The sequence below is a fragment of the Coloeus monedula genome (assembly GCF_965178545.1).
Source record: "Coloeus monedula genome assembly, chromosome: 1".
Classification (NCBI taxonomy): Eukaryota; Metazoa; Chordata; class Aves; order Passeriformes; family Corvidae; genus Coloeus; species Coloeus monedula.
Window position 1 is genome coordinate 27711867 of NC_138781.1, and position 16516 is coordinate 27728382.

At 37.4% G+C, this 16516-nt stretch overlaps 1 protein-coding gene across 1 annotated transcript in view; it reads right to left on the reverse strand.

Annotated features, from left to right (window-relative positions):
- THSD7A (thrombospondin type 1 domain containing 7A) overlaps positions 1-16516 on the reverse strand; it is a 199267-nt gene that overhangs the window by 109704 nt on the left and 73047 nt on the right. Inside the window, exon 2 of the mRNA XM_082293117.1 lies at positions 11785-12616. Within this exon, the coding sequence (XP_082149243.1) occupies positions 11785-12616 (832 nt within the window). The remainder of the gene's footprint in view (positions 1-11784; positions 12617-16516) is intronic.

The window sequence follows — 16516 nt, forward strand, 5'->3', positions numbered from 1 at the left end:
GAAATCTCTTCCATCAAAAATAAGCTTTAAAAGGTGTGAAAAAATTAGATTAGTCAAGAGATAAAAAATTCTTTCTGAGGTATCCTGAAGATTTATTAGAGAATAGAAAGTACTTTTACAATTTTAAAAAATCAGGAAAACCTGATTTTATATGCCAGTGACCTGAATGAGAGTTTATAATCTCAGTCTCAAAAGTTGTCTTTTAAGCTGTGTAGAAAAGTCATGGAAGAGACCATTGGAATTTCCTCCTCTACAAATACAACTAGAAAAGAAAGGGGTTTTTCTGATAAATTTTTGCAATAGATAAAGCTGTGCATACTGCAGGCATGAAGCCAAATCCATGGCAATGCATGACAGTAGGACTGCTCTCCAAATTCATGCAAGATGAATAGAAAAAAATAAATAGGTTTCAAACTAGGCAGTAGGACTCTGCTGCATGAACATACTCCATACATAACTTGTACAACTAAGAGATTTTCTGCTTTTGCTGGTGTTTCCTCTATATCGGATTGGACTGGTAATTAGAAAGAAGAGTTAATGCGAAAAATTGAAGAGCAGCATCAGAAAGGATGAGAGGTTCTAACTATTAATCCATGCAGTCAGAAACCTGCCTTGGCAGTTGCAAATAGAGGGCAAAAATGGAAAGACAGCAAGTACTCAGCCACACTATCCCAAGATATGCTCTGGTTTTCCAGCAAACTATGGCTTACAGACTTTTGGAACACAAGCTGAATCTTTGCACTGAAGAAGTTATAGTGTTCACCTCCATGAACTAATATAAATGCGTCCTAAAACCGGATAAGATTTTGGTACATACATCATCTCAGAAACAAAGTATTACACAACTTTTTTACTGACCGATAACTGCAGATAGCTATTTTTGCATTAAAAGTGCTCAGTTAATTTCATTTTCTGGCTTCAGACCTTCCATAACAGTATTCACTTTCTCTGTGGCATTTTTGAGCTTAGAGACTTCTAGAAGCTCTTTCCTTAACTGTCTATTTGTTAGCTCCAAGAGTCCTCTTTCACTTAGTCTTGTTTTATTTGAACACAGTTATATCCTAGAACTACAGATCCTTTCTACTCTATGTGCAACTTTGAGATGAAAACTGGTCTGGATTTGAGGGCTGTTCAAGATTCATGCTGAGGACACTCTTAAATACCTGTACATTACTATGTCTCGACAATCTATAAGTTAATGGAAATAGGAGTCAGAAATACAAGGTATTAAGGCGACACCATTTTGAAGTTTGTGCTTTTCCTGGTACACTTCTTTTCATGCTCAAATGTAATGGAGCAACAACGTGAGGTTTGTAATTTAAATCTAAAATTGAATGGTGAAGAACACGTCCTTTACAATAAATTCAATTAATTAACTCAGTACTGATATTTAATGAGAACTGCTACTTATTGTTTTTGACCATAACATAAAGTAATTGAGCCCAACTGACAAGGTTAATGCAAGCTAAATAATCTCTTCAATAACTTTTGTCTGCATTATTTTGCCTCTATTCCTTCACAGTTATCAACATTCAACTTGTTTTTCCCATTATCCACGTTCAGCTTTGATTTTCATTAATGAAATTTTCACAGTTACTATTCCTTACTTTCATTCACTATACTCATTCTCACAGAATTCTGATATATTTATTTTTTCTCTAGCCGATTTTCCATTTGATTACATACAGAGATTTCCATTATTCTGAAATGAATAACATGGCTACGGTTCAGGAGATTGATGCCAACATAAACGCTTGGCACTCAGGAGGAACAAAAGACAGGGCTTTGACTCAAAAGGACTTAAATTAAATTTTTCATTTTTTTTAAATTGAAAACTGTGAATTTTAAATCCTTGATGACTATTTGATGTGGTAGTGGATTATGTCCACAGGGTCTTGGCTCCTGTCCCTCTAGACCTCTTTGTAGGTATACCTATAGATCTGGCCAGCTGCTCCAGTCCTGGCACAACTGACCTACCCTCGCCACTGGTGCGGAAACCAGACATCCCCATATCAGAGAGCTCAGCATGGCCAGAGTTATGAACAGACACTCAACAGACATCTATATTGTCAGACTCCACACACAAAACCTAGGGAAAAATGGCTTTCTTCCTCCTCTTGACTCTCTCATACTAAATAGTGTCACAGTGATTTGAAACCACATACCCTTCAAGAACAGGAAGAGCTGTGGAGTCAGAATCTGTTCTATGTGCTGGGGATTTCAACCCCAGCACCTTTTGGGAAGGAACTTCATTATTCTTTTTGCAGTTCTGCTTGCATTCTCCAAAGAAAAACAACATAATCCAAGTATGTTTTGAACAAACAAGACTGACTGAATGAATGAATTAAAAACTATGGAGGAGTGAAGAAGATGCAACCAAAAACTAGGCTATCTGCCTGGAAAAAACACATACTGAATATTGTAAGAGGAGGTTCAGCAGTTCAGCAGAAAAAGGGAGCTGCTTCTGAAGGTTTCAGATCAAAGGACAATCAGCATGCTAAGGAAATCCAAAATCCTTTAACAGGTTTGGAAAAAGCTTCGTCTAAACACTAAGGAAGAAGTGCAAGGACTACCTGGCAGATAAAAAAAAAAAAAAAGCCCACAGTGGTCTCCCTCAGAGCAGAATAATTTAACCATTTCCTAACCTCAAATTCCTGCACACCATCAGGCATCTCCCACAATAAGCTACATCATCACAAACCATGAGATTTTCTCTTGAATTCTCGCTGATCGCATGAGACATTACTTCATTGAATACCATTAGAAAAATGGTCTTCAACCTTTACCACCAGCCACAACATGAGACTATTGACATACAAGCTCATTTGACCAAACAAACTCGTGTGCAGGAAGACTTGGAACAATAACAAATTACTTGCAGAACACCAAAACTATATGTTAGTTTAGCACTTGAAAACCAAAATTACACACATACACAAATACATGGAAGCAGGCTTGAAAAGACTGCCATTTTTGACTGAAGGAAAAAATAAAACTAGAGGAAGCTTTTGGAAAAGAATCAGAAAGCAAATTTGTGTTTGAAAATAGTGATTGTAAATCCCACTAAAACAAGCCACAATGCTGGGCAGCATCCTTGCAAGACAACCTACAAGCATGCATGAACATTGGCCCAACTCCCAAAGAATCCTTAAGACAAAGAAAAATATTTTAAAGAGGGAGTTTAATACAAGCATATTTTACTTTTCCCAGTAGAAAGAGTATCAGCAGTTGGCTTAGAATTTTCTTAAGTCTCACTAAATTGTTACAAGGCTAGAGACTGTAAGGAGCAGTTTCCAAAGACCACATCTGCTTCTCATAACTGTAGCCTTACAGTGAAGGAAGGGGTAAAACCTGTACCACACCACTCATTAGCATCTCATCCTAGAAAAGATCTGGCTTAAACTGCTGGGGAATCTGACGACCCATGGGCAGACCCACAGCCTAGATGCTCACACTCTTAACAGAACTACCTCACAGAAATAATCTGGTTCGGTCAGAAGGTCAAATCAACCTTTGAAATATAACACCCATGTGTGCAGTTTTCTACGGCAACTTTGAATGATTGTGGGCAGGAGGCCTGAGGAAAGACAGCAGTATTCATGCTGAATACTAATCCTTTGTGTTATCTGGAGTTAAATCCAGATCTTAATATTGCATGAGGAGGGTCTTCTCCTTGCTTTATATTTGACCACCCTGGAACCTTAAAAGATACTCAGTATGAGTAAGAGGGATTTTGGAGTTATAGGTACAAGAACCAAGCACAATGTTGTGATGTGTTGCAGCAAGCTATTTATTTTCCATGCAGTATTCTCCTCAGAGTTCATACAGCTTGTTGGATGAATTAACCTCTGAAGTAAAATAATCAAATTAACTCTATGCCATTCTTGGACCACAGGTATAGCTGGATTTTGAGAGAGACTGTGATAAAGTATTTGACCTCAATAAAAAAGGGTGGTTTTCTCATAAATAAAATCAAACTTAAAAAAAATTTATTTAATGTGCAGGTACATTAAATAGACAGCAGGAATAGTAGTTAAGTGATTTAAATCCAGAGTTTAGATAACCCCCATGATCTACTCTGAAGACATAAAATGCCATTTATAAAGTCTAGTAATCCTTGAGAGATCCAGTTTATGGTCGGTACACACTTGTTTCTTTAAGAAAGTCAGTGAAAATACAGTGCCTGTACTTTTCCCTAGTAGAAAATGACGTAGTCCTCATTCATTTTCCATACAGCTGCACTGTTTAGTATTGGTCATCTTGTACATTGTTCTGAGAAACTGTTAGTACCTCCTGGTATAATGAGCCATTATAATCACACAAACAATGAGGCCACTTCTATTCAATTACAATTTAAATACTGTCACCTAAGTGTTTTTCACAAGACTACTTTCCCATGATCCCTTCACAAGTTTAATTGATGCTGCCAAACAATTTTGAAATAAACAAAACCACTCAGGCTTTCTACACCACAGGAGAAGAAAGAGATTACCTAAGCTACCATGTCAAGAGAAAATACATCAGCTAATACAGGCAAAGCAACAAGACATGCTACTGTACCCAAACAAGTGTCAACAACAACAGCTGCTGTGGGGCTGTTCCAGATACCATGAGTGTCTGAGTGCCTGAGGAGACAAGAAAGCATGAACCTTCAGTGAGAGTGCTGTCTTTCACAGTCCAGTGATACAGTGACATGCACACACATCTCATGCTACAGATAATTTTAAAATTGGCAGAGCAGATTATTTGGCAAGAATCTACAGGGATGACTTATTAAAGCTTTAGGGAGGAATTTCCCTTTGTCAGTGGGAATTTTCATTACATAGCATTAGTCAGCATTTACTTTGACTGAAATAACAGCTAGATTCACAGGGTTATCAGCAATGAAAAAATAAAATGCCAAACTTTGTGAACAAAAATATGCAATATTAATGTTAAGATATATATTACTGAAAATTATATTGCTACTATTATATGTGTTTCAGGCATTAGTTTAGATCTGTTCCCTGTACTGATGCTTAGATTTGGCAATATCACTGGCTTCATCGCAGTCTCCAGCATTTGGAACAAAGTGGTCAGTATTAGGAGGTGAGCCACAGTTTCAGTGAGACTGCTGAAAGTTAGCTCTGAAGTAGCCAGCCCCGCTGTTCTGGGGAGTTGTGACTTCCCATCCTGTGCATCTCCACCCTGAGGGACAAGATGTCCCAGGAGGATGCTCACTTCACATGCTCCCATACCATAGCTTTATAAAGCTGATTGAGAAAACAAGGGCATACTCTAAATCCCAATATATGCTTAGCAGTTTTATAAAAAAACCAAACAAAACCAAACCACAAAATAAATCTAAAAAAGTAATACATTCTAGTTTGTTCCCTATGGGACTCTTTACAAATTATGATATAATACACTATAGGATTCCAAAATTTAGAAAAATACTGCTTGATTAATATTTATTTATTTTGTCATATTGAGGTCAATTAACATTATCTGACAATGAGTCAGAAAAGATGCATAAAAGTATAGTGTAGGAGAATCTTCATTAAAGATCTCAGTGGCTAATTCAATTTACCACTGTGCCACATAATCTCTTACTAGACTGAAGCTAAAAATTCAACACTGCATTCATTCACAGAATTCATTTATTCATTCATAGGATTTATGGCCACAAGAGATTATCAGAATATGGAGTACAATCCTCATTACATTATAGCCTATTATATTTTGCTAAGGAGGACAATACATGTATATGAATAAAAACTATACACTAGAAAGGCGTCCAATCTTGATGCTTTGCACAGAAATAGATGAATGTCATACATCTAGATGACAGAACAGCTGTTCACTGTATGAAAGGAGTTAAAATATGGTGTGGAAAAAGAAATTGTTCATTGCTATTTCAATTATTCAGCATGGTGTGTACGTTTCCATCTTAAATCTAGATTTGGGCATGGTGTGTCAAATGTGTAGCAATACTGACAAGACACTGTCAAAACAGCAGCCTCAGTAAGATGATGGAGCAGGTACTTAGAATAGAAAGGAACACCCATTGAATAATATTATGCATATCCACAGAAATTACTGTCTCCACCAAAATCACATTAAAAAACTACAGGGTGCTTCTACTTTCAAATTCGTGGAAATTCTAAAGGCACAGTGGAAAATTATAGGAAAGGAATATGTTTGCATCCTGTTTCTCTAGTAATAGTTTACATTTTTATTATCCCAATGCACCTGAAAATTAACCCTGTAGTTTTTAGTTATAAAGAGGTTTTTCATCCAAGATTACTTTCTTCTTCTCTTTTCTCCATTTGTTAACAGAATGTGCTCTAAATAATTCCAAATTAACGAATCAAGATGACTGCATATAGCTCATTATCCAAATTTGTGATATTTACAGGTGCTCTGTAAGTGAACCACTTATGGCTTCTAAATCCTCATAGTATGGTGAGCTTGGAGGCTTCCCCTAAAACACAGCAGTAGAGCTGCATTTGCAGTAACACAGAAAGCAGGTGCAGACATGCATGCTTTCATTTGGTCCTCAGGTTGCTTATGCTCCTTCGTCTCTACAACCCATCCTCTCTGCATTGCTGTTCCCTCACCTTTCTGCAGCCCATCTCGTTGAAGTTACTGCACCTTAACCACTGCCACCTTCATGCACACCCCCCCTTTCTTCCTGTTGCCTCATGGAGGGGCTCAGAGAAGCACAGACAATCTCTTAAGATTTTTTCTAAGCAGGGGATACATTACAGGGTCCAACAAACTGGACTGCTATATTGCATGTCTGAATCTTTTTTCTGTTTGCTGTCTGACAGCATATACCTCTGGGTGACTTGTCTGCTTTCCAAATCAGTGGCATAAATAAAGCAAGAGGCTTATGCTGGTTTGGCTTTTTTTTTTTTTTTATTTTTCCTCCTTCACACAGTTTATAATTTATAAGAGTGAAAGTCCATAAAGTGAATGCAGACATTTGTTTTATGATTTGGAAGGGGAGCATTGGGTTAAGAGGTTTCAGGACCTGGAAAGGAAAACAAAGTTAAAATGCCATTCTAAAGGAAGAGATTCTCTCTCCTTGTTTTTCCTGCCAATATCTTGAATATTACTCACTCATCAGTCTAAATACTCAATTGGCCATTCCCAATTTCCTTAGTTTCTGGCTATTCAGCTTAACACCTGTGGCCGGTAGTGAATATTGTGACTCTGCTTTAAGCAGATACAGGTCTTTGCAAAGAAAGATGAAAAATGAAGCATTACATATGCCCAAGATGAGCAAGACAATTCACTAATTTTGGTCTTACTGTCATCTCTCATGTCTCAGTTATAGTATTGGAATAAATAAAAGCTCAGACTCTCCAAAACTTGAAATTTTCAATGAGATCATTAAGAAAACTTCCAAAAGAGTTACTTTTGTTACAAGATGTGGATATAGTTTTCTAGATATTTAATAAATGCACAGAATCAGTGAGGAAGATTAAAATAATTTAAAATAATTACTTTCTCAGATGAACAGAGGTGAAACAAATCAAAGATGACCACATAGCCTCAAATGCATTGAGGCTAAGAGAATTTGCTAAATAATTGTTTGGCATGTCTTAAATTTTGGATTATTTTCTGCCCCATCATTTTGTTCCACAATTGCAATTGCATATAGTTATATTCCAACAAAGAAATAAAAGCTCTGAATATTTATGAAATTTTACTATTTTTTCTTGAATTCCCACTTCAGGTCATTTAGGTCACCAGTCATGTTCAGCTTCACATACAGGTCTCTTCCACAGTGGTGCTGCCAAGAGAATATTAACCAGTTATGGGGACTGCAACAGAGCTGTTGGGGATTCTTTCCTAGTGGTCCCCTCCATTTTTCCCCCCATTCAGAAGTGTTTTGGTCCCAGACTAAGCAAGATAACAAGCCATATCCAAATGATGTAGAAAAAGAAAGGAAATACTGAAGAAATTCCTGGGATTTGTTTTTTAAGAGGTAGTTATATCCTTGAAGAACTGCTTTAACTACAGCCCCCTTTCCAGCCATTTGAGCTAAGTGACTCTTAGCAGTGACAGGCTGTCCCCACACTTATGGACCAGCAGCTTCAGGGGAACATGATGTGCTTTGTCACTGGATTTCAAAATCTTTGTTGAAGTGCAGAAATATACAGGTCAAGAAGATACTCTAGTTCTGTTCTGTGTTCTTACAGTTATAAATGTCTGTACTCAAGTCCTTCCAAATTTCCCAGTCTACTGGGTTCCCAAGAAAGCATTTCAGTGAAAAGGTTGGATGAATTAAAAACAGTTAAAAAAAATAATAAAAATAATTTTAAAAAAGCTTTTCTTAGACTTGTACAAACCAGCCAAACATTTTTACTAAACTTTCCCACAAAAGTCTGCTCAGGAAGAAAATTATGACAAAATGTTTGCGACACAACAGTCACAGAGTCTATATTACAACAGAAAATTATAGGCTTAACATATGGCATAATCATCATGACCTGTAGTAGGAAAAACAGATTTGCAGCTCAAAATGAACTTTTACATACATTTTATGTTTCTCTACATTGCCAGTTTGTTGTCTAACAGCTCTCTTTGGCAAACCCCAATCTCACCCAAGAGGAAGTATTTCAGAGGATCAGTATTGTCCTCTCCACTAACAGCAGCACTGTCCAGATTTTGTTAACTATCCAGAGAAGTAATTTTATAAGCCATTTTTAATTACTGAAATTGTTTTTTTCTTCAACATTCCTAATATTTTCAGTGCACCAGAATTTCAGACTAAGGGGAACATAAAGCAAACACAGGCCATGTAACACATACATTACTGCAGAACGAGCAATACAAAATCCAATATTTCATCCTTCACGGGAGACTATCTATTGTTCACTCAGCAATAAAGTGTATAAATTAAACTTTGATTTTCTTGTTTCACTTCTCTTTACCATGCCCGGTGTGTTGATGTGTCAAGAGAATTTTACCTTTTTGAAGTTTTGCTGACAGTGTTACAGAACCATTTTCTCTGGAGCACCCTTCTGAAAGTAGTTCTTTTTTAAAACCCTTTTTATAATATATCAATTTTGCTATCTCTGCAAAAAATATTACTCGCCTGAGGGTTTTTATTCTTCTTTCAGTCATGCTGCCAGGGGGCTGATTGTTTCTGATTGCTAAAGTCAAAATTCACTGAAAATGGACTATTTAAGCTGAAGAGCATTTCACATGAGAACGACAGGTTTTCCAGTCACCTTACTTGTCTGTATTATTTAGCAACACATTTACTATGTGATAGAGATTATAAAATCATTTGAGCTGGCTGCATTGACACCCTGGGCAGAAAAATAATTCTATTGTTTCAGATTCTGGAATGGCAGTCACAGAATAAAGCATTTGATTGCTTAGTGAAGGGTGCAGCATAAATGATGCAAATGGATATACAGGTGACATACATAGGTCTCTGAAAGCTAAGTTATCAGCACCAGGATATCTCATATGAGTCATTTCACCAAATTTTATTGTTTATACTATGCAACCAGAAAAAAAAAATCTATATTAAAATTGTTGTGAAGACTACTAGGAATCCTTTGTGCAATTAAAACATAAAGTCATCCATTAGACATAAAAATGCCCACTGAATTATTTGTATAACTTTCTCCTCTCTGAAGAATTGATCCTACATCGTATTATCTATTGTTTCACTGCCTCAGGCAAGAGGGTTTCATTCATTTCCCTGCACCAGCCTGAAATGTGCACAATACACTGAGGTATCTGGACTTAAGACAGCGTCGGTGATCTAAGTGAATTCGAGAGTGAGTGTAAAGATGATGAGTAAAGTATGCCACTCACTTCCAACTACACTTTTACTTTCTTTTACCATTTATCAGAGCTTTGGCACAACTGTGTCATTCCTCCCCCTTTTTTTTTTTCTCAATAATTTTCTTAACCTTTCAAAAACTTAGGGACTTTTGAAAAGAGTGGCTGGCTGCTATCTGATAGCAACTGATGTATAATAAATTATTCCTTGTATTTAAAGTGTAATGATGTTCCTGGGCTAGGCACAGTGTGCTGTGTGATGTGAGGCTGGAAAAGGAAGGAGTAAAGGCAATTTGTTCTGTACCAAAAATGAGATTGTGCTGCAGCCAACACCTGGGGCTTCCCGAGCATGCTGATTTTGAGATTTCTCGTGCAGACATTCATCCAAGTGTGGATCAAAATCTTAAAGAACTGAAGAAAACCAGACCTAGAAGAGACTGCAAAAAGACTATGCAGTCAGCCCTTCTTCCCTAACCAAGAGCTGCTCCAGGTGCACCACTGACACATGCATTTTTCTAGCCTTTTCTTATTAACATTTGAAGATGGAGGTGCCACACATGGCCCAGATAATTTTTTCCAGAGTCTCACTATTCCCAGTATTGAGAAGCCTAGTATTGAGAAGCCTAGCCTCATTCAGCACTGTTGTGATTTGCCCATTACTGCTTTTCCAATACATCCATAATTTAGAGAGAGAATAGGTTGTTCCATTCTTCCTTGTGGATGGGTTGTTACATATTCATAGGCACTTCACATCTTCACCCATATGTACCTCCTTCAACCAAACAACCCAAACCTTTCAGTTCTTCCCTTAAGCCAGGGAAATTACCATTTTCCTGTTTTACTGCTGGATCATCTCTTGAAAGGAATTATACTCAAAAAATATTTTCTACACTTGAAAAAACTATATTATTTGGTTTTTGATGGAAAAGGTGGAGGCAATGACATGTTCTGTGATGGAATGCTTAACTGGCATAACAAAAACTCTAAAGTAAAATACCTTGAGAAAAGTTCCTATACACTAACATAGCAGCATGGTTGTCAGCCTCATTCAGCAAGATATCTTAGTCATTTCACAGTTGAAGTAAAATTGATTAATCAGGCATTGAACTAGAGGGAAGGAAATAGAATCACATCAAAGACAGGCAGACTAGACCGAAAGATTTTTGAGTTGAATAAAAACATTCTGGGGGGTAGGAAAGAAATACATGAACTAGCAAGAGAATGCCAGATAAAACAAACCAAAGATAACATGGTTTTAGAAATGCATCCAGAAGCCTGTAGAAAGAATTATCATAACATCCGTGACTGACAGAACTTTTGAAAAGTAAAATAATAAATAAAGAAATAAAAATAAATATCAGAAAAAAACCCCTTGGCAGACAGCATAAAGGTGCAGATGAGAAAGAAACAGAGACGGTACATGGAATAAACAAAGAGGCTTTACATTTTCCCCGTCAGAAATTTTGCCACAGTAATCAAGAAGGACAAACTATATTTCATGCTCATCTATTTCAAAGAAATATCCTGGAATGAGTAGATGCTGCCTTCCCACGCAGCATCTTTCTCTCTTGTTTTATACTTTTACTATAAGTCTGACCCAGTCCAGTTTCCTGTTAGTCTTTGTGCCCAGAGCCTTAAAAGTAGTAACATCACATCTTTCAAAAATGCATAACTTGCTAGAGAGGAAATGCCTGCTTGAACCCACATAAAAAGAGCAGGCATTTGACAAATATCTTCAAGCTTTTGGGGAAAATCTATTTAAACAAACAGAGGCTAAGGATAAAAAGAGTTTAACAGTGCACATTTATGTATGATCACTAGCCCAGTTTGCATGTTTCATGTCACGGAAAACACTTGCTCTTGATGATGGATGTTCAAGTGGAAATAGCATGAGCCCCATTTTGAGATTCGGGCTTGTGTAAAAGAATCCATTTATGCATGTTTTACTTTAAGCAGACAAAAATTAAAATATGCAAATTCATAAATAATGATTACCTCAGAGCAGCAGTTTTCCCATTTCTGTGAGTACATGTGACCTGCCTTGTTTGATAGCCGATTTGTATGTCCCAATATTTGTTCTCCTGCCTATTCTGTCTGTTACGGTTCCTCTTCTTCTTAATTAACTCGCGAGCCTCAGGATCTCGAACTGCCTTTTCTCTGTCCTTTTCTTTGTCTTTGTTCTTCCCTCGTTTCCTTGCTTGCCTTATTTGTCTTGAATGGGGCACCGAGCATGCACTCCATGGTCCCACGTTTAGGCTGTACAGGCTTTCTTCAACAGTGCATGGGCTGGACTGGCAGATCTGGAACTCAGTGAGGTTGGGGCAAGCTGACCCACCGAACTGCGGCGGAGCCACCACGTGCCGAGTTCGATGCTGAAGTCCATTGCCACAGGTCTTTGAGCACTCAGACCAGGGCGAGAATTCGGCCACGATGCAGTCCTGTCGGCATGGGATGAGGCATCCCTGCTCCTGCCGTGGCTTTGGCTCAAAGTACTCACAGATGACATCCTCAGCTGGAACCCCATTGGACTTCTGTATACAGATGATGTCCCTTGTCTGGATCCCTTCCTCCCCTCTGAGGCACTCCAGGGGCTTCTCGTGGCTGCGGGAGAGGACAGGCCGGCACTGGTTCCAGCTGCCAATCTGCCAGTCATACAGCTCCTTGTGCCAGTCGCAGACCCGGAAACAGCTCTGCTGGTTGTCCGGCCGCTCTGGCTGCCTGCAGTTCGTGGGCAGCGTGGTCCAACCCTCCACGTGGGCACACCACACCGCTCGCGTCTGGATGCCTCCTGGACCACATTCATCTCCCATGCATCTCCCCCATGGACCTGGAAAACAAGAGAAGATGCTAATATTGCACACTTAATTTATTTCTCTGCCATATCGCAAAAGCAAGCTCACAGCATTTCCTGTATGTCTAAGAATTCCATCCTTGGAGAAAGTTAAACTTAGAAAACGCAAGCATGGGATTACTCTTCATCTACTTTTTTTATGATTACAGATACACTTCACTTTTTGTCCCAGACAAACTGAAAATTTAATATTGATTAATTATTAATATTGAATAACTCCCAAACATACACATGAATTAATCACATTAGAGAACTATGAACTAAGCAATCACATTCACAACTTATTTTTTGCTGCCAATGTAGGAGCCAAAGCTCTTCCCTTGAAGGCATGAAGTTGATCTCTCTCATCCACTTGAATAACCTCTCCTGGACCGTTTAATTTTTTTTCTTCACATTTCTACTGCCCTACAGTTTGTACCTTGATACCGATTAATATTATGTTCTCTTACATCCGTGTTGCATACAAAAATGAGAACAAATAAACAATACATTTTGAAAAATAGTGGTGATTTCAAGTAGGCCAATTCTAGTCTTTCCTTTATTATAACTAAAATAAAAATTAAAATCCAGTTTAAAAATGGTTGTTCCACACAATCTATGCTATTAAAGCTCTTGAAGACAGAGACATACCAGCTGGTAACTCTCCAAAGAACAGAAGCTATTGAATCAGAGAATCATAGAATACTGGGTTGGAAGGGACCTCAAGGATCATCTGATCCAAACTTTCCTGGCAAAAGCACAGTCTAGACAAGATGTCTCAGCAGCGTGTCCAACTGGATCTTAACAGTGTCCAATGTTGAAGAATCTATTACTTCCCTGGGGAAATGATTCCAATTTCTGATTATTCTCATTGTAAAAGTTTCCTCTTGTGTCCAATCAGAATGTCCCCAGGAGTAACTAACACCTAAGAGTAACTTGCTCCTACCATTGTCTTAAATATCCAAGGTCTATGGTAAATATTTGACATGCAACATGTTGTTATAATAAATGTCAACAAAAATAAATAAAAGTCTATATCTTTGAAAGATGATGTAGTTGCTTTTTCCATTATTAAAAACTGTAACATTCACCCAATTCAACTTATGAAATCCACAAATCAGAGGTTAAAAAATCCTGTATTTGTCAGGTTTTTTAAGCTCTCCCCTCATACACACTGTGAATTGACTTACTACATAAGAGCAAAAGAACAGGCAATTCAGAAGAAAACCCTGAAAACCCTGCAACTATTTATCAAGGAAAATCTGTCTATTTGCAGACACTTGATGACACAGAAGAGATTTTCTCCGACTAAGGAGTGCTCTGTCCTATGAAGAAATTGGGGCCATGTAATCCTCATTCACCTGAATGACCCCCGTACCAGACTATTTGTGTGAGTAAAGCTGTTGAAGAAGCCAGGTTGAGCCTTTGCTATTTTCAAAGCCAGTTAACAGCATAATTTTGGTACTGCACAGGAATAAGTGAAATGAAGTATGGCAGCTACAAATTATTTACAACATCTTCTTATTGAATGATTGGAAGGAATATGTGGCCACATCTTATTACTGATTCTCACAAGCTTTAGAACTCTCACTGGCTTCAACACAATTTTCATCTGTTCATCCAACATTAACTTCAGTACCAGTTTGGGAATGGGCTGCTGATAGGCTATACATCTAGCCTCTGCTCCTTATTGTCTCTTTTTTAAGTGAACACTGTGGCTGAACAGTTCAGTCGTAGTTCTAAAACCCTGAGAATGAATACTAAATAGGAATACCAGCTGGCAGATTCAGCCCATGGAAACTCCCTCATATTTTTTTGCAAATAAATTTTGAATTATAGTTTCCCATATCTATCTAGCTATCTAGAAAAATGAATGTATATTATATAATATAAATACATTTCAATTTCCATTTCAGCAAGACTGCACTACTTTATCTCTAACCAGCCTTCCACAAGTGACATAATCATGGTTGTATTTAATTTGGGTGTATTTACACTGAGTTGAGAGATACCATTTGCTCAAAACACCACTTTGAACACCTGCCATTTTTAAAAAATAAAGACTACAGAAAATCTCTAACTAGAGCAGAGATACAAAAAATAATTGTGATTGAAATAAAGCTAAATTTTTCATCTTGCAAACTACAAATTTCTACCTTACCATGTCACTACACCTTGTGTATCATTTATGTGTTCAATGAAGAAATCTCTCTTTTTAACGATCAGGTCTTTTCTGTACCCCAGATAAAAATTTTGTCCACTTGGGATTCTATCACATCTCCATTCATCAATAATCAAAAAATGACATTATACCTAAAAATCGTGCTTGTCACCAAAGGATCTTCAATCCAATTCTAAGGCAGTTTTACAGTATTGAAAATGCTAAAGATCTCAGCCTTGACACAATAAATACTGCCTTTGAAAATGTAAATGTGAACAAAAACTCTGTTATGTGACTGTGGTAACTGGGCAAAAATTAACTTTTCCATTACATTACAAATATGTTATTTTTAGAACTGAATACAAAACAGTGATGAGATGCACAGATAGACTCATGTAGTAAATTGCATTATTTTGCTTGTCCTGTGAAGTACTAGGACATTTTATAAAATCATTACAGGTGAGTACCAACAAACCGTGCTTACATGACCCTTTGAGCAGACTACTGCTCCATAATTCTATGTTCATGTGCATGTTAGCATAGAGGTCTTAGTGATGTATCTGACCCTCCCTTTTAGCTACATTAGGCTGATTTTGAAGTTTAAAGACAAAATAATCCACTTAGAGAGCAAGTACACTAAAAGCTTAAATTTTCATTCTACTGCACACTTCTTTATATGACTGTAACAGGGTCTAAAAGGGAACCACAGCTTTGGGGCAAGGACCTGTTTAGGCTTTGTCCTAAGTGATCTTCTTCAAAAAACTAAAATGCTTCCGCATTCGACTAAACCAAATCTGCCTCTCACAGAAAGTTAAAATTTGTGGAAGGGGGCAGGTGTTAAAAAAAAAAAAGTGAAAGTAAAAGCAGAAAACAAAGCAAATAATAATTTGCATAATTCTTCCCTGCCCTCTAAGCCTCTGTGCATCCCTATAATACAGTGACTTTAAATGGCAGAAAATTGTCCTGTGCTTTCCAGCCTCCAGAAATCCCTCTGTCCCTGCAGTCCTGGCCACTTACTCCCTGACCCTCCCTCCTCTCACTCAGATGTCTTCTCTTTTCTATGCTCAGGATCACAGAATATTCTTAGTTGGAAGGGACCCACAAGGATTGTCAAGTCCAACTCTTCAATGAATGGTCTGTCTGGGGATCAAGACTCCAACCTTGCTGTTATCAGCACCACGCTCTAACCAAGCATGTTTCCTTGTTTGTGTTGCTTTTAACCTGGAAAGCTTTAATCACAAACCAAAAGAACTTTTTTTTATTGTGTGTGATAGAATCAGGGATGAATGTTTGTTTTTTAATGCATGTTTTGATACATACAGGAACAAAAAACCAACTGGTACCATTCTTCACAACTAGCTACATTTCCCTTTGGGGTTATGGAATATATAGAAAAATAAAAACATAAAGGAAAAAGACCCCAACCCTAACACTTCCATACTCGGTGTTCATTAGAACAAGAGTATTAAGTAAATTCCCAATGAATTAACTTCAAAACACCTATGAATATTTGAGCAATTTCAAGAGCTTAATTAATTCGTCTTATTTAAGGTGAAGAAGATGAATTGACATTTTGTTCCTTTCTTTAGTTTTTAAAGAATAAAATAATATATAATTTTATGTATTTCTAGCTGTATTAACAGAAACTTGCTTTGACCAAGATTATTCCAAGAAATACCATTTTTTTTAAATTTTGAAAACAATATCTGCCATCCACATTAACCAATATTCCTGTT